This window comes from Misgurnus anguillicaudatus, chromosome 22 (assembly GCF_027580225.2).
Source record: "Misgurnus anguillicaudatus chromosome 22, ASM2758022v2, whole genome shotgun sequence".
Classification (NCBI taxonomy): Eukaryota; Metazoa; Chordata; class Actinopteri; order Cypriniformes; family Cobitidae; genus Misgurnus; species Misgurnus anguillicaudatus.
The window spans coordinates 35,276,575-35,295,136 of record NC_073358.2 but is presented as its reverse complement, the minus strand read 5'-3'; the positions used below and the strand labels follow the sequence as shown (position 1 = coordinate 35,295,136).

Below are 18,562 nucleotides of genomic sequence, written 5' to 3'. Positions count from 1 at the left end.
ATTTAAGCAATTTTGAGGGTTGCATGGTTGTTGGTGCCTGACGGGCTGGTCTGAGTATTTCACAATCTGCTCAGTTACTGGAATTTTTACGCACAACCATTTCTATGGTTTTCAAAGAATGGTGTGAAAAGGGAAAACGTCCAGTATGCGGCAGTCCTGTGGGCGAAAATGCCTTGTTGATGCTAGAGGTCAGAGGAGAATGGGCTGACTGATTCAAGCTGATAGAAGAGCAACTTTGACTGAAATAACCACTCATGACAACCGAGGTATGCAGCGAAGCATTTGTGAAGCTACAACATGGCACGCACAACCTTGAGGTGGATGGGCTACAACAGCAGAAGACCCCACCGGGTACCACTCATCTCCACTACAAATAGGAAAAAGAGGCTACAATTTGCATGAGCTCACCAAAATTGGACAGTTGAAGACTGGACATTTTTTGCCTGGTCTGACGAGTCTCGATTTCTGTTGAGACATTCAGATGGTAGAGTCAAAATTTGGCGTAAACAGAATGAGAATATGGATCTATCATGCCTTGTTACCACTGTGCAGGCTGGTGGTGGTGGTGTAATGATGTTTTCTTAGCACACTTTAGGCCCCTTAGTGCCAACTGGGCATTGTTTAAATGCCACAGCCTACCTGAGCATTGTTTCTGACCATGTCCATCCCTTTGTGACAACCATGTACCCATCCTCTGATGGCTACTTCCAGCAGGATAATGCACCATGTCACAAAGCTCGAATCATTTCAAATTGGTTTCTTGAATATGACAATGAGTTCACTGTACTAAAATGGCCCCCACAGTCACCAGATCTCAACCCAATAGAGCATCTTTGGGATGTGGTGGAACGGGAGCTTCGTGCCCAAATCTCCATCAACTGCAAGATGCTATCCTATCAATATGGGCCAACATTTCTAAGGAATGCTTTCAGCAACTTGTTGAATCAATGCCACATAGAATTAAGGCAGTTTTGAAGGCGAAAGGGGGTCAAACACAGTATTAGTATGGTGTTCCTAATAATCCTTTAGGTGATTGTATATTCATACTTCCAAATAAATACAAATGAAAATGTATGTCTTTTAATTTAATTCGAGAATTAAAATGCTGCTTTTGAAGAGTGTGTAAGCTTTAGTACACCGCGTAACCCGAAGCAACGAAAGAGCGATGGGACTGAATGAAACATCAGGTAATAAATCCAAATAAGGGAGATCAAAAATATGAGAAAAATACTCTTCAGATGCTTGTTTATATAATTCATACATTATTGAATGTTGTTATTCCAACATATACAGTATGTGATGTCATAAACTACACTCTAAAAACAAACGGTGCTATATAGCACCAAAAGTGGTTCTTTGCTCGTAATCATAGAAGAACCGTTTTTAGTGCCATATAGTACCGGTGAAGCACCAGTGAAGCACCTGTGTAGAACCATATAGTGCTATGTAGAACCATATTTGGTGCTATAGTGGTTCTATATGGCCCCTATATGGTTCTACACAGGTGCTTCACTGGTGCTTCACCGGTGCTATATGGCACTAAAAACGGTTCTTCTATGATTACGATCCAAAGCAGCAGTTTTGATTCTATATAGCACCATTTGTTTTTTTAGAGTGTATGTTGTTCCATCAACGTTAAAACAGCAAATGTCTGACAAAATTACAGTACTATGCTTTTGGAAAACAATCATGACTGACTAGTTAGTTATTTCGGTGCATCGTACACTGTCAGGAAAAATTTTCAAAATATGTACCCCAACTGTCACTGGGGCGGTACCCTTTAAAAAGGTAAAGCAATGCACCTTAAGAGTTCATATTAGTACCTCAGCGGTATACATATTGGTACTGTATCTCAAAGTCCAAACTGGTAACAAATGCATAACAGTGCATATTAGGACTTTTAAAGGGTAATGTCACGGTAACAGTTGAGGTACACATTTTTATATTATTGTTCTAACACTGTACTTTAGTGGTTGAACCCCAGGATGGAGGGTGTCACAAAAAAGATTGTTACCGTACTCAATAGAAAAGATATAAAGCCATAACAAAAGTGACCTACTTGTGATGTACTGTAAGAAATAGTCTGCGGTCCGATAAGTAATTTAGTTAAATGAGGCAATTAGCATCTGAGTGTTTTAAAAGCCACTGTGTGTGTAGCAAAGCTGTGTGGTCAGCTCATAAATGGGTAAAAGCTCACCTAACCCAGTTTCCATAGGGGAAAATTAATGTCTCGCTTTTACTACATTTGCCTTTAAACCCACAAAGCAGTACGGTACACTGAGTTCTACATTGTGTCTTTGTGCTCCACATAAATGAATGAAGATATTCAATCACACGTATATATTCATTGTCCATATAACTGATGACTGGAACAGATCCTCTCTGTTTTTACAGGGTTCATATTGTCAGAGTACAGCCAAAATGATAAACGTGTTTGTTTTTTTACAGTCTGCAAGACTTATAGAAATTCAATATAAATGATGCTCAATAAATGTGTAAAATGTGTGTGTGTGGGATTTACTGTCTGGCCTTTCTTATTCTGTTTTGTGATAGACCTTTGTATTGGACAAATGATTTAAGGAGATTTAACACATCTTTGAATGCTGGGCAGAGATTTGTTGGTGTGGATGATACCATTGTGTTGACAGTGGAAATAGCCGAATGCAGTGCTTTCCAGCAAAGCCTGGCCTGCGATGTGTGAATGACAATCACAAATAACTGTGACTTTAATTGAAGTAAATATGTGAATTGAGTTAAACCCACAAGCAGACGGATTATGTTAATTTTTAACACCAGGGTTTTCTAAGGCAACAGAAACTTGTCCTTCTTTTTTGCAAAGAAAGCACTGCTATTTTGTATAGTAGAAGATATAAAAGACCTTGTAAAATGTGAAGCGAAATTGGTTACAAATACCATTTATTTGATCTGAACTCTTTGTCAAGGCTTGCGAGAACCTATTAAATGAAAGCATTGTTCCAAATAAACTCTCTAAAAGCTTTAAACAGGATTTTGTTGCTCTCCCACAGATACATGGCCATCATCCATCCCCTGAAGCAGAGGATGTCTGCGACCCAGACGAAGGTGATCATCGCAGTGATCTGGGTCCTGGCTCTTCTCTTGGCCTTTCCCCAGTACTACTACTCCAATATTGAAAAGCTGCCCGGAAGGGTTGTCTGCTACATCGACTGGCCTGAGTACACACTCCTGGACTTCAAAAAGATGTAAATATCTCACTTATAATTTTTTATCAGGCATGATTATTATCTGTGGTGCTAACGCAATCTCATGGCAATTCGTACTTATTTAATAAGGTGGCTAATTCTGATTAACTACTACCACATTCCACCACAATTTGCTTCGCCCCTTTGGATTGGGGTTAGGGCTGGGGTTTAAAATGATAGTTTTTTATAATAATCGATTCACTCCATACAATGCAGATTTACAATAAAATCATTGTAAACATTAAGGTTTAGCCAATCAGCTCGACAGGTTTTACCAGTCTTCAGTATATTGTTGGTTATATTTCCTTTCAAGCCCTTTTCACACAGACATTCGGTGAAATACACGGGACAGGCATCCGGGATTTTTCAGGGATCCTTACATTTTTTGTTCATTCACACTGCCATAATTACCCAGCATCTGATGGTCCCGAAAAGACACGTGACCTATTGAAAGTCCCGCCCTCTCTTCTACGCAGCGTCTGAAGTTTGCATATTATATATTATTTCTCTCTCCAAGAACCACTCGCGTGCATTTTTGTTTATGATAAGATTATAAAGGAGTGCGTGACGCGCCGTTCTAATGCTGGTGAATGATCTCAGCTTCAGAGTGGATATATGACGAGCTCGCTGATTTCTGCTTTAATACAGTTTTCAGACATTCTCATCGTGATTGTTTATATGCATTTAAACCTGCATTTTGAGGAGCTGAACGATATATCTTGTTGGGATGACGCGCGGGTATTTTCATTTATTATAGCTCAAATGAGCACGTGACCCGATATTCTTTTATGCTGCTGAATGATCTCCGTTTCAACGCAGTAAGTAACAAGCTAACTTACCTGATATCTGCGTCAGTCCAGTTTGCTGACATTTCTCATCGTGAATGTTGTAAATCCCTCATTTTAAAGAGTTGAACCAACTTCATGTTGCCATGACACGCGCGTCCACACTACGGCACGTGCGTCATTGTTTATGCGTCTCATTTATCATTTCCTGATAACTGCATCAATCTAGTTTGCAACATTTCTCGTGGTGAATGTTTATATGGATGTTATCTCTCGTTTTAAAGAGCTGAACCATAACTTTTGTTGTGATGACGCGCGCGTCCTCACTACGACACGCCCATTACGGCATTCTTTTGGCTTCTTGTTCACACAGAGGGTTATCCGTGTATCTGACTAGGTCCTCTTTCCGGCAACGATCTTAGAACATTAACGAGACGAGTTTGTGTTCACACAGACGCTTGTCTGGCAATTTTACGGGTATTTTCTGGGACCAAAGGTCTGTGTGAATGGGGTTTCAGAGTTACCAAAAAATGTGCGTTTCCCTAAAGTGTTGAGTTTTATAACAATAGAGTACCTTTAGCATCAATCTTTATTTAAATGAACAATTAAACGATTACTTCGGCTTACCCCAGGCCATCTAAGATTTTTAGCTAAAACCGTGGTCCTTGGTGATTCATAAAATGTCAAAACAGTTTCATGTCTAAAAAGCAGAAACAGGCGACACAAAATGAATCCCCATAGCTCTTGATATATACACGAGGTCTTGTAAAGTGGATCGATCAGTCTGTGCAAGAAACTGAAAGTTATTTGCAACATTATTACCTCTATTCTACAGCCTCTGCCAAACGTTCATAGCATTTCTGAAACTTTGTGGGAATTCTAATCAAATCTAATGATAATGTTGTAAACAATGTTATGTTACTTTCTTGCATCAAGCGATGGTTATATCAACTTCACAAGACGTCAATATGTTACCTAAAGCTGTGGGGATTAATTTTGTGTTCCTTGTATATCTGCTTTTTGGACTGCAACCTAAGTAATTTTATGTCCTTATGAAACTTAATCAAGGCTTACTATAGTTAAATCATGTTTTTGTAATAAAATCATGGTTTACAAATAGTAATGAAAAGAATCAAAGAAACATGATTACTGCACATTTAGTATAATAAAGCTATGATCCAATTTAGTGGTGCTGAATTATCAAGGAGCCTGTTTTTGGTTAAAAATAGTTTAGAAAAATAGTAAAAATAGTTAGTATTGTTTTACTGAAGAAACAACATCAACTCAGCCCAGTCTCACGAAATTACGTCCTATACGTAGTCACTTAAATGTTTGATTCTTTTTTTCGTGACCATATCACGAATTTCTGTTTACATGTCATTGTTCACGTATTGGTTACTGTTCTTTTTACATGTCAGAGCGTCAATAAAAGCTCTGACTGCTCTGCCGACGACGCTATAGATAAAGTGTATGGGTACATTCACACAGGGCGTAAGCGTTAACGCTTCCCATTCACTTTTAATGGGTGATGTCATGCGTTGCCAAACTGAATTGTGGATCCGTCGGCGCCGCGTCAGTGCTGTTGCTCGCGGCAGAAGTTGAACATTTCTCAACTTTTCAAGCAGCAATGCATGCGTCAGCCAATCAGATCGCCTTATGCAAATAACCAGGCAGAGCCAGCCAGTTACGTTTATGGAAGACCGGAGCATAGGTTGCGGCCACTGTGATTGGCTGTTGGCCACGCTTCAGACAAGCCTTCCGTCAAGTGTTAAGGTTTTCGCCCGACGTGAATGTACCGTAATAAACGCTCTGACGCTCGAATGCATTCTCTGGAATCCTCTCAAGCGGAAGTTTCTGCCTTCCGATTGGTTGCCGCAGAACTCATTGAAAATGAATGACTTCCGGCCATTTTGACGCCCTCGCCAGTGGCGGTATGAAAGCACAGTTACTCAACTGTTTTGTCCTATTTTCTTTCCATTGCAGCTTGATTTAGGGATAGATTTACATAAAATGACATCCATACCCAAACGCCAGATGACAATGGTTTAAAAATCTGAAAAAAAATAGTATAAACCAATACTTAAAGTGACATCCTAACGCAAACACCAAATCTAACCCTAAACTGAAGCAACAATGGTTTTAAAATAGGAAAAAGCAGTTGAGTAACCAATACGTGACAATGACATGTAAACAGAAATTTGTGATAGGATCACAAAAAAACACGGAAATTCGTGACAGTATCACAAAAAAGAATCAAAAATTTACCTGACTATAGGTACGTAATTTCATGAGACTGGGATAATCAATCTTAGATGTCCTAAGGGTGAGTAAATGAACTACACATTTTAAATGTATTTTTAGTAAACTAACAATTTAACACAAGAACACCATGGTCCTAAGAGAGAGAATAAAAAAGTTAAAGACCATTAAAGCCAACATAATTGAAAATCTTGCCCACGGCTAAATACAATGACTTTACAAGAACAAACACCAATCACTACTAATCTTCCAAATAGTGGGACTACTGATCTGAAAATCTGGTTTGTATGCAGATCTCTGTTAATTTAAAGTTCTGATGTCTAATCTTAAGTGCTGTAGTATAAGAAACACAAGGCTGACATAATGTAGGGTTCAGTCTGTTAGGAGTAGATATAACTCTGCAAGTCGAATAATTCTTTTTTGTTTGTTTGTAAGATGCTTTAGCTGTGAACATCCACCAGGGTCTAAAGCTTTTTGCCACACCTGTCAAAATTACATTTTACTGGCCATGAAACTACATCTTTTTTTTACCTAACAGGAGGGGTTCTAGCAGACGAATCACAGTGCTAACAGTCCGCGTAGAATGGACACGTTGTTAAATTTTTGTTGAAAGTGCGCCTCAGGCAACACAGAGCTATGCACAGCCTACGCATACAGCGTAGCTGGATCATTAATTGGGCTTTACCCTCTGCCTCAAACACTACCCACTGTCTTACTTTTACTTCATCTTCCCCCTGATGTCTGTTATTTTGTTGGATCCTTTGTACTATTCAACCCCCCGTTTTTTAGCTCTACCTATATCTCACCCACATTCTGTTTTGTGAAACATTCATATCTTCCCGGTGTGCTTGTTATATTTCTTCGTCTCACTCCCTTTACCGCTGTCAGTGAAAAGTGGTCGCTTTTTTCCCTTAGTTAGTAACGGAGGCCACTTCTGAAGCACCAGACATGTTCCTTCAAGCAATCCACCATTTCTCTCTGTCTCTTTCTCTGTCTCCCACTGCCTAAAACTCATTTCACGTTTCCCCCAAACTCCTGTCTTCCATCACGCTGCCTTTCACACCGCAGTTGAGCTGTGATATCAAGCCTATTCGCTGATGTTTCAACCAGGGGGTATAGAAGCTAACAGATCCATTTTCCGCTTTGAAGTATATTTCACTATATTTCGCAGCTTAGGTGAGATCTAACAACAACATCACAGTTGTCACGAGCACGCAGGAAATAAAACAGGCATATGCATCTTCAAAGCCACATGAGGTTAGATCCATTGAGTGGGAGATCATTAAAGCACAGCAAGTTGTTTGTGCTTGATACCGATATCAACTCACCAACATTTATACGCACCAGCTCATTCTAAATAAAAAGTTGTTTGATAATTTAACGACGGGAAAAATGGTTTATGCGCCAAGTGCATGGTCTAAAAGGGTTGTTCCTATTCTTCTAATGAGTAATGGGTGTTTTGGGCGTAACGTGCAATAAACCAATGAGAGTCTCAGTTCTCATCCCCTTTAAAAGCCAGTTGTGCCTGGCACCATGCCAAATCCATATTTAGAAAGCAGAATTTGTAAAGCGGAGAAAGAAGACCACCAGTTTAAGAATAATGTTAAAAAATTGTGTTGTTTTCAATTTTTATTGAAATTTTTATTTTTATTAAAGCCTTTAAAAATCGTTGTCTTTCAGTGATAGAAGTAAAAATAGCTTTAAATTGCTGTAAATGATATCCTACATAATCATTGTAATCTCATAAAATAATAAGCAAAATTATGCAAGAAAAGGTCTGTACTTTATTTGTAACAAAGAAGAGATAAAGAATTTACAAACGTGTGAAGAGCCGTTTCAGCACTCGGACAGTGCCATGTTTTTTTTAACATTTAAAAATAGATGCATTTGTTTAAAGCAAAGCATTTATGTACTTACCAGGCTACAGGTGTAGCAGCTCTTTACACCGTTCATATTTATGTCCCAAAGACTCAATAATAATCTTTTACATTCAATCCTTTAATCTTTCATATTTAAAAGCGTTTTTGTGCTGCTGCGCATCCATGTGTGTTATAAGCAAACCCGTGTTGTTGTCCCGTTTATAGGCGCATATTACTAACGCGCTCATTAAATAACAAAAACAATATTGCGCCATTGACTTAGACTTTAGACCAGGTTTTAGTTGGTCAATGGCGTAGTCTATTTTAGTTGTCTCAAAAATAGCCACGCGCCAACAACGCGCCTGAACACACCTCGATTTCAGACCAGAACGCCTATGGGCGCAAATGTATTTGCTATTTAAACAACGTGGCTAAACGTGAAAATGATCATTGTGCCGGGTTGAAACTAGCAAAAGACACTTGCGTCGTGCCGCTGCATTGGGTCAGGTATATGATAGAGCCCACGAACATTTCTTATATTATTATAAGGTATAGCACCAAAAATGAAAATACTGAACACATACATGATGTTATGGACTGAATTCATAAAAAAAAAGGTTAAAAGAAATTGAGGGTGAGTAAATGAGCACAGAATATTTGTTTTTTGGTGAATGTGAATGAATGCTCTACTACCCTAAAAATGTTGAGTTGTTTGGGTAAAATATGGACAAACCCAACCATAAAGCTATTTTTAAGGGTTATGATGACATCAGAAATAGCTCCTTAAAGAGATACTCCAGCCAAATATAAACATTTCCTCATGATGTCCCTCAAGCAATCCAAGATATATATGTCCATCATCTTTTAGACCAGTGTTTCCCAACCCTGGTCCTCGGGCACCCCCTTCCAGAAAGTTTTAGATGTCTCCTTATTTAAAACACCTGATTCGATTCATCAGCCTCCTTCCAAAATGGTAAAGACGTGTCCCTAACAAGCTGATGAGTTAAATCAGGTGTGTTTAATAAGGAGACATCTAAAACTTTCTGGGAGGGGGTGCCCGAGGACCAGGGTTGGGAAACACTGTTTTAGACGAACACATTTGAAGTTATTTTAGTAAATGCCCTTGCTTTTCTAAGCTTATAATGGGAAAAAACAAGGATTAGGGAACAACTTCTTGAAGCCAAAAAAAGCGCCTCCATCCTTCACAGAAGTGATCCACACGGCTCCAAGGGTTTAACAAATGTCTTTTGCGGGTAATTGATGTGATATTGTAAGAAAAAGATCTAGATTTTAAACTATAATAACTAGCTTCTGGTAACGATGACATCTTGGACTGTGCAGCGTACCCATGGCAACGAGCGCTACTCTCGCATTAATCGCAAGGTCATAAGGTGGACATACACTATAATGCCAAAAGTTTTGGGACACCTGCCTTTATACTGTATGCAAATGAACCTGTATGACATCACATTCTTAATCCATAGGGTTGAATGTGGACTTGGCCCACCCTTTGCAGCTATAACAGCTTCAACTCTTCTTGAAAGACTTTCTACAAGTGTTTATGGGAATTTTTGACCATTCTTCTAAAAGCACATTTGTAATGTTAAACTGATGTCGGACAAGAAGGCCTCGGTGGTAGTCTCCGCTCTAATTCATCCCAAACATGTTTTATTGGGTTGAGGTCAGGACTCTGTGCAGGCCACTTAAGTTCCTCTCCACCAAACTTGCTCATCCATGTCTTTATGGACCTTGCTTTGTGCACTGGTGCACATTCATGTTGGAACAGGAAGGGGCCATCCCCAAACTATTCCCACAACGTTGGAAGCATGAAATTGCCCAAAATGTCTTGGTATGATGAAGCATTAAGAGTTCCTTTTTCTTGGCAGTCATTGGAACACCTGAATTCAATGATTTGGAGGGGTCCCTAAACTTTTGGCAATATAGTGTATGTATCTCTGATTGTAAATCATGGGGTTATTTTGATATTTGGCTCGAGTATCTCTTTCAGGAGCTATTTCTGATTTCACAATCCTAAAAATAGCTTTATTGTTGGGTTTGTCCATATTTTACCAAACCATGGGTTACCCAGCATTTTTTAGGGTAATAGAGCATTCATTCACTTGAATGAACTGGTTATTAAAGAACTACCCTTATTATCAAACACCCTAATGCTCTTGTTGTAATTACACTTTTAGAGTATCACTGTCTTTCAGTCAGCTATTGATAGCGTGCTTACGGCATTACGCTATCCGTGTCTAAATACATGTAGCGCCTATTATTTTTATAATGAAGCAATAATGACTGGGGCAGATGGGTTAAGTGTGCCAAATCGAGATGGGACTCGTCTCGTGTTAACATAACAGATGAGTCTGATTAAAACTGACACCAGGTCAGTTGAACAGCTCATGAAGTGTAGGGTATCGAGCGTCGCACAGCAGACACTTCAGTTCTTATTCGATGCTTCGCTGTGATGTTATAATAAGACACATGCTACAGTATAAATAGCCCAGTGTGTGAAAGTTCACACACATACTGTAACATAAACTCACATGCTTGTGTTTACCGACTGACACACTTTTTTTGCGCTAATCACGTATCGTTCACACACATACACATTGACATTTAGGTAAACTTTGCTCTTTTTCTAACATACAGACCCTGACACAAACCCCAAAATGTAATTGTTCAATGGGAGGCATTAAGATGGGGCAACATTGTGCTGTGTATTATCTTACCCACATTACCCCATCCATCCTCAGGGTGCACAGCCAATCATATTGCACAAGCACACAAACAATAAAGCCCGTTTTACATACAGACATGCATGGTTATATCGACTATAGCTCAATTGGAAGGCCTTTGGTTCGATTCCCAGGGATCCCACATACTGATAAAAAAATGTATACCTTGTAAGTTGCTTTGAATAAAAGCACATTTTACCAAATTTACATGACACCCTTTTCAAACGTTTTTTTTACCACATCATTATCATGTAAACCTAGCCTTGAAGCATGAAAACAAAATCTACAGGGCTTTGTGGTGTCATCTCAGACCGCATGCTAAACCTAATGGCATCTCGCTCTGTTTGATACTGTAGCAGTTCGCAGATAACAAATTCTCTACCCGCCCCACGTCAAGATTGACAGTTTACTAACAGCATGTGGCCGGTCTGTTTTGGTTTGCCCAGCCTGGAACCTAGATTCTTTTCGGGTACCCAGAAGCTTGCCGCAGGCTGATTCTTTCTTTTTCTCTTTGGAAAGCTTGTGAGAGAAAGGGGTGAAATTGAGCTCAATCAGAATTCTGACAGAGTCCTTTCAGTACAGCACTTATTTCTGCAAATGGCCACGAAACCCCGGTGAGAAGAACCGGCAGTGCTTCAGACATATAACTAACTTCTGGATATCTTTATTAATTGCAATACGCTACTCCACGGAATGAGGCAGCAGCATTAGTTGTAATGAGGCATGATAAGGCATAGAGCCGACAAATCCTGGCACATCATTTGTGTCTGAAAGAACCTAGGCAATATGCCATAATACAACAGACATTTGGCAACCGCATTAAGTTTTGGGAAAATAAAGGACGGCTAAATATAACTTATAATCACCTAGTCCAACACATATCAGATGTACTCTCTCCCTTGCTGTTGTTTTTCTGTTATTTGACTCTAAATCCACAAGGAACAAAAGCAAATCAAAGCAGTCGAATCTTAAAAGAACATTTATTTTCTCAAATCCCCCCTTTAAGCTTTGGGCAAGATCTAGGCAAAGCTAGAGGACATGGGGAGGTGTGAATGAGAAAGTGTAGCCTTTATTTGTTTTGTAATTAGGTTTCCATCTGGTTGTCTTGTTTGTGGTAGTCTTGTTGTATACTTTTAGCATTCCTGGGTTAGATTTGAATAAAATAATTGCCAATTTCTACCTCCACTACAAATGTCTTCCACTATTACCTAGGCTGTGTCGCGGTTGCCAAAAGCCACAAAGGTTTGGATTGGATTTTCGAAAAAGTGGTTTTATTTAATTTTTTCTCCAAGGCATTCAAAAAGCAATTGATCAATCTCTTAATTTTTCTCTCACATGTAAGTATAGAGTAGACAACTACGATGGCCTCAAGGTGCAAATATAAATTACAATGGTAAATTACTTATTTACAAGATTAAAAACAAATTTACAAGTTTTTTTAAACAAATTTACAAGTTTTTTAAACAAACGTACAAGTTTTTTAACAAATTTACAATGAGTGAATAAATGTACAAGTTTTTTTAAACAAATTTACAACGAGTGAACAAATGTACAAGTTTTTTAACAAATTTACAATGAGTGAACAAATATACAAGTTTTTTAACAAATTTACAATGAGTGAACAAATTTACAAGTTTTTCAACAAATTTACAATGAGCGAACAAATGTACAAGTTTTTTTAACAAATTTACATTGAGCGAACAAATTACACATTTTAAAACAAATGTACATTTATTACGGAAACGGTAGGTACAATACGCTGACGTCACGCATCCGAGCCTCCAGTGGGAAGAAACCCGGAAGTATCGCCGTGAATCACATGAGAGTTGTGAATGCGATGTTGTGTATTAGGCTGTACATCCTATTAACGAAAAGGGAGTGATAATATATAACCTTTCATCACTTCCGAAGTGACTTAAAGGGATATTGGACCTTATTTTTAGGTAAGTGAAATAGTTTTAGTTAGCTAAGGCTAGCTTTCCGAGTTGCACACGTTTTGTGTGGCAGTTATCAAAATAATTCACTGACTTTCTCATTAGATTACAGACAACACGAGAGGGTGCTTCAAACTTTTTAATCAGGACTGCATTGTTCGTTTGCTCCTGGGGTTACATAGACTGAAACGGGGAAGCGTGACGAGTTTGTTTACATGGTGCTGTAACGTGGATTTGTTTTAAAACTTGTAATTTTGTTTACTCATTGTAAATTTGTTAAAAGACTTGTAAATTTGTTTTAAAACTTGTAATTTTGTTCGCTCATTGTAAATTTGTTAAAAAACTTGTAAATTTGATAAAAAAAAACGTGTAAATTTGTTTTTAATTTTGTAAATAAGTAATTTACCATTGTAATTTATTTTTGCCTTTCCAGGCCACTGTAGACAACCATAGAAGTGTTGTGCCATTCTAAACATAGTGCTGAAATAATAACTATTAGCTACTGCTGTGTGACAGTCTTCTTTAATGTTTATTCATAAGGGAAAATAAACCAACAGAGTTCAAAAGCTAAAAGATTGGAATCATGGGAAGTTTGATATCAAATCTGGCAGCAGTTTTCTGTCAGCTACTTTGTCATAAGTAGACACATTTGTTTTTGGTGCTGAATGGAGTCAGTCTAGCTGGCGTAGTGCTGCATCTCAATGTTACCTGTGACTATGAATTGATCTAGTGTTCTGACATATGGCATTCTCATTAACTCAATAGTGTACGACCGCACTATGCCACTTAACCAATATAATGTTTCATAAAGGAAGTGCGCAATTAATGTTGATTTAGTTTCCAAATCCACAGAAGAAATAGCACTTTCTCTCCATAATGGAATTTTGCTTTGTAAACTGTAAAAACAGGAGATTCAAATTTTAATTTATTTATACAAAGCTTTTGTTTTCTAAAGAAACAATTTCAGATTGGGCCCTATTACAGTTTTTCTCAGTCGCTTTGGTACATTTCTCGAATCATACTCACAATTTGCAAAACAGTAAGTGCATTTCTCAAAACAATTTGTACAAATAGCAAAACATCATGGATAACCTGCAAAAGCCACTCTTTTACTCAAAATACTTAGTTCATCTCTCAAAATTAAATATCTGTGTCAATGAACATGTCAGTGCCATCAGAATAACAAGTCATTGTGTCATTGTGTACGGATAAGAGAGTCAAATTGTTTAGTCATGTTGTCAATATAACAGTTTACTCTGGAGGAATGTTCTGATGTAAACTATGGCTACAGTTTTGACGACAAGTATTGTAAATTGTAAGTTACACTTAGTCTAAGTTATGTGGGAGTTTGATTGCAAGAGACTTGACAAAATTTACATTTACGCTTTTACTGTTTGTACTGTAATTCATTGAAAAACCATGTCATTGACATAAAGAAAGATAAAGACAGCACTGCAAGCACTGCATAGCATAAAGAGAAAAAAAAAGTAGAAATGTGAACATGATAGATGTCTAAAAGATGTCTAACCATAGCCCAAGAATAGATGATGCATATACATTTAGAACATGTAAAAGAAATTAAAGCAAACACCTTGAACACACTTTGCTTATGTTGGAATATCATACATCTTCAAGTTATTTTGGCAAAAATGGCATGTAACCAAATTCAAGGTTATTTAGGGTAGAAGTGGGTTACTCATTGCCGGACTATATTGGGTAGTTAGCAGTCATTTCAACGTCTCGGTTTTTGCTTGCTGGGGACGTTTCTGTCTGTTAGAGAAAGTCAAGATTCACCTGGGAGCAATTTACCAATTCAAGACAGATTTAGAAAAAATGTCTAATGGAAATATATAGAAATATGTTTGACCATATCCTGTATTTTCAACATGTTCAACCATTTTGCATGTAAAGACTTATACTGTGAACTAATGCCTAAATGTTGTGGGGGGTGAGACTATTCAACAGAGACCCATTATAATACATTTTGATCAACATGACATAAGCAACTGAAAATGTAGGAAAAAGCAGAGAATTGTACATAATCATTTGCATGGATGTACCAAAGCATTTGCATCTTGTTCAAAGAAATGAGAAACTGCTTTTTTGATGTGCAAAAGTGACACAATGATGTGAGAATTGAACAAGCAGTTTTGAGAATTTCAATTCTGATCTGAGAAATGTACCAAAGCGACTGAGAAAAACTGTATTATATTGAATTACAATGGTTAATTCAGATGTCTCCGTATAAAGTCCAGTGTACACTCTTAAAACAAACGGTGCTAAATAGCACTAAAAGTGGTTCACTGGCTCGAAATCATAGGGGAACCATTTTAAGTGCCATTTAGCACCTATGTGGCATTTGTGTAGAACCCTATTGTGCCTACTCAAGCCCAAGTCTCTAATGCTTAATCATAAGAGGTATCTATATCTACCAAGTATCTAAAGATGTTTGTTTTTTTAATACTAATTAGTGGAGTAACGGATTGCAGTTGATCCGTAATCCGTACAGATCACGACCCATGGTTCAGCTCGCATGCGATTCGTGGATTAATACGCAAATTTAAATAGGGTGAAAGTTGATCATTTGCACGTGTTTTAAAGGCTTGCATATGTTAACACTTAAGTGATTTTAAACAATTTAACCACAAAAAGGCACTAAAGTAAGCAATTTTCTGTATGCACAGACACAAATGCGGTTGAATGTGTCCGGTCCAACTCCAATCAAACGTGATTATCCCTATGCCCTTCAAAGATCAAAACTTTTGATGGATAAACTTGAGAGAGTTGCGCTACTGTGTCTTATACTGCAGTCCATTAAAATACATTTGGGGAGTAAAGCAATGAAAAACAACAAAATTTTCACTTTATGTGGAGTGAGTGTTTATGCTGCATCTTCTTCCCGAGGCGCCAAAAGTGCATACACAGAGGGATGCGTTTCAAATCCCGAACAATCTTTCTGTTCTTGAAAAGACACATACAAACAAAATTATCTCGAAATTCCACAGTATTCTTTTTCTAATAAAAACATTTGTTTGAGTTGTTTGCCAATAAACGACATGGCAGAAATTGTCCTTGTCTTAATTCATGTATAATGCTGAAACAAATGTAGGCATGTCAGAATTACAGTTATGCAACTTACATAATGTAGCATTTTTGAATGTTTGATGACAAGATAGAGACATAAGGATAATTATGTAGACTAATAATTTAAGTTTGATGTCGTAATGATCAGCCTACTTATTTGTATGTCCCACAGCTGACATGGAACATTTAAAAAAAAGTTTGAGCGTGATGCTAATGGTCTAATCAGATTCAATGGATTATGCTAAGCTATGCTAAAAGTGGTACCGCCAGACCCGGAGATCAGCTGAATTTATTTCAAAACGGTAAAAATCAAATGTTTAACTCTAGGGGAGCTGGACATTTTTCATATTTTCAAAAAAAGTGGAGTGTCCCTTTAATAATTGCATTTGTTGGTGTAACCAAAGTCGCTTTAGGGAAGTCATGCATGTTTGCATTAGTTAGTCAGTCATGCAAGACTAAAATCCTATTTAGTTGAATGGAGAAGATGAATATCTCTAAAATTGCTTGCTTAAGTCACAATTAAACAACATATTTTTGACTTACAATTAAACCTGACAGCATATGCATATAGGTTCGCCTCACGCCACTCTGTACAGAGTCAGTATTTATCGATTGACAATTGGTTCTTTTTAACTGTAGGGGGAACTCCCGTCACCAGAGCAACCATGTTAAAGGAATAGTCTACTCATTTGCAATATTAAAATATGTTATTAACTTAACTAAGAATTGTTGATGCATTCCTCTATCGTCTGTGTGCGTGCACGTGGGCGCTGGAGCGCGCTGCGGCGCTTCGATAGCTTTTAGCTTAGCCCCATTCATTCAATGGTACCATTTAGAGATAAAGTTAGAAGTGACCAAACACATCAACGTTTTTCCTATTTAAGACGAGTAGTTATATGAGCAAGTTTGGGGGTACAAAATAAACGTAGCGCTTTTCTAAGCGGATTTAAAAGAGGAGCTACATTTTATGGCGTAATAGCACTTTTGGGAGTACTTCGGCTAGGCGCAGTAACACCCTCCCTCTCCCATTATGAGAGTGAGGCCCTGTCCCAAATGGCGCACTTCATGTGGACTTTCGGTCTCGTGGCCTTAAATTGCGCGTTCTCGCTTAGTCTACGAGTCCGTAGGGTGTCCCATCTGTCATTTTTACGCTTTGAAGTGTGCTCATCAGCGCCTCCTTTGCCCCCTTGATGCGGTCTTCAGCGAAGCCCGCACTGCAGCAGGCTTCGCGCACTTTGCCAACCCAGAAGTCCTTGCGAAAGGGCAATCAGACCAATCAGACGACGGAAGGGAGGAGTTCACACTGACGGGCAACTTCTCTACCTATTTCCGGTGTGATGCTCGAGTCTGTCCCAAAATACGACTCCGATGCACCCACGTGGACTCGCATCAAGGGTCCCTAAAGTCTGGACTACGTGATGTCATCAAAGTGTGGACTCTGAGGAGGACCACAAGTCCGGAGTGTGCCATTTGGGACAGGGCGTGAGAAGGGGAGCGGACTTTTCAGGCGAGTCAAAGTACTCCCAAAAGTGCTATTACGCCATAAAATATAGTTCCTCTTTTCAATCCGCTTACAAAAGCGCTACGTTTTATTTTGTACCACCAAACTTGCTCGTATAACTACTCGTCTTATAGGAAAAATGTTGATGCGTTTGGTCACTTCTAACTTTATCTCTAAATGGTACCATTGAATGAATGGGGCTAAGCTAAATGCTATCGAAGCGTTGCAGCGCGCTCCAGCGCTTACGTGCACGCACACAGATGATAGAGGGATGTATCAACAATTCTTAGTTAAGGTAATAACATATTTTAATATTGAAAATGAGTAGACTATTCCTTTAAGCATTGCATTTCATAGTTAAAGTGGTGATATATCTTTTTATGTCTTATTTTTTTGGTGTAACCTACTTAAATGTGTTTGATTCATTAAAAGAAATCCAGAAAGACCACTGCATGCTTTATCCAGACCTAATGATCTGTTTGCCATTAGATGGTGTGTCTCTCTGTCTGTTACTGGCTTTTTCCATCTTACGCACTAATTCGCTCAATTTTTTTGACTCTCCGCTTGACTTTCTCAGTCTCCTGCTCTCCTCATTGTAGCTAATTGCTAGGAAATGGAGAGAGGGGCCTGTGCTGCAATGCGGTCAGTGTAAGAGGACTAAACTACCTGCCTCTATTCATCAGAGTTCTTTTGTGGCATACTGTAGTTCAATCAACTCTCCTGGTTACAGACTTTAACAATGAGAAATGGGTTCCACTATGGAGAAGTGCTTACTGGAGAAAGAGAGGAAAAGGTGAAGTGGCCATGTGCAAGGCTTTGATCCAAAACCTATAGTGAGCGGCTCCATATTCAGATGCTTTCTACAGTAAGACAGCATACTGCACATGAATATACATGAATAATTATGTACTTTATGTTTTAATCAATAATTTCTCTCGCTTTGTCATCTTGGATTTATTTTTTGGATTGAGCATGGCGCGGGGCATTATGGGATTGAATTGCCCACATGCATCGCAGCATTACAATCTGGGCAAAACAAGTCATAATTCTTTTCCCTCCCAATTTCTACACATCGGTAGCATGCTATAAATGTTTTTAAATACTGCACTATATATTTTGGAAAGGAGCGCCAGTCTCCTGACAGCATTATAGCGTGTCTCACTAAGGTACAGAAAATA

General features: G+C 38.4%; 1 protein-coding gene across 1 annotated transcript in view; it reads left to right on the top strand.

Moving 5' to 3' along the window:
- Positions 1–18,562, top strand: part of tacr1a (tachykinin receptor 1a) — a 42,522-nt gene that overhangs the window by 4,589 nt on the left and 19,371 nt on the right. Inside the window, exon 2 of the mRNA XM_055199223.2 lies at positions 3,027–3,221. Within this exon, the coding sequence (XP_055055198.1) occupies positions 3,027–3,221 (195 nt within the window). The remainder of the gene's footprint in view (positions 1–3,026; positions 3,222–18,562) is intronic.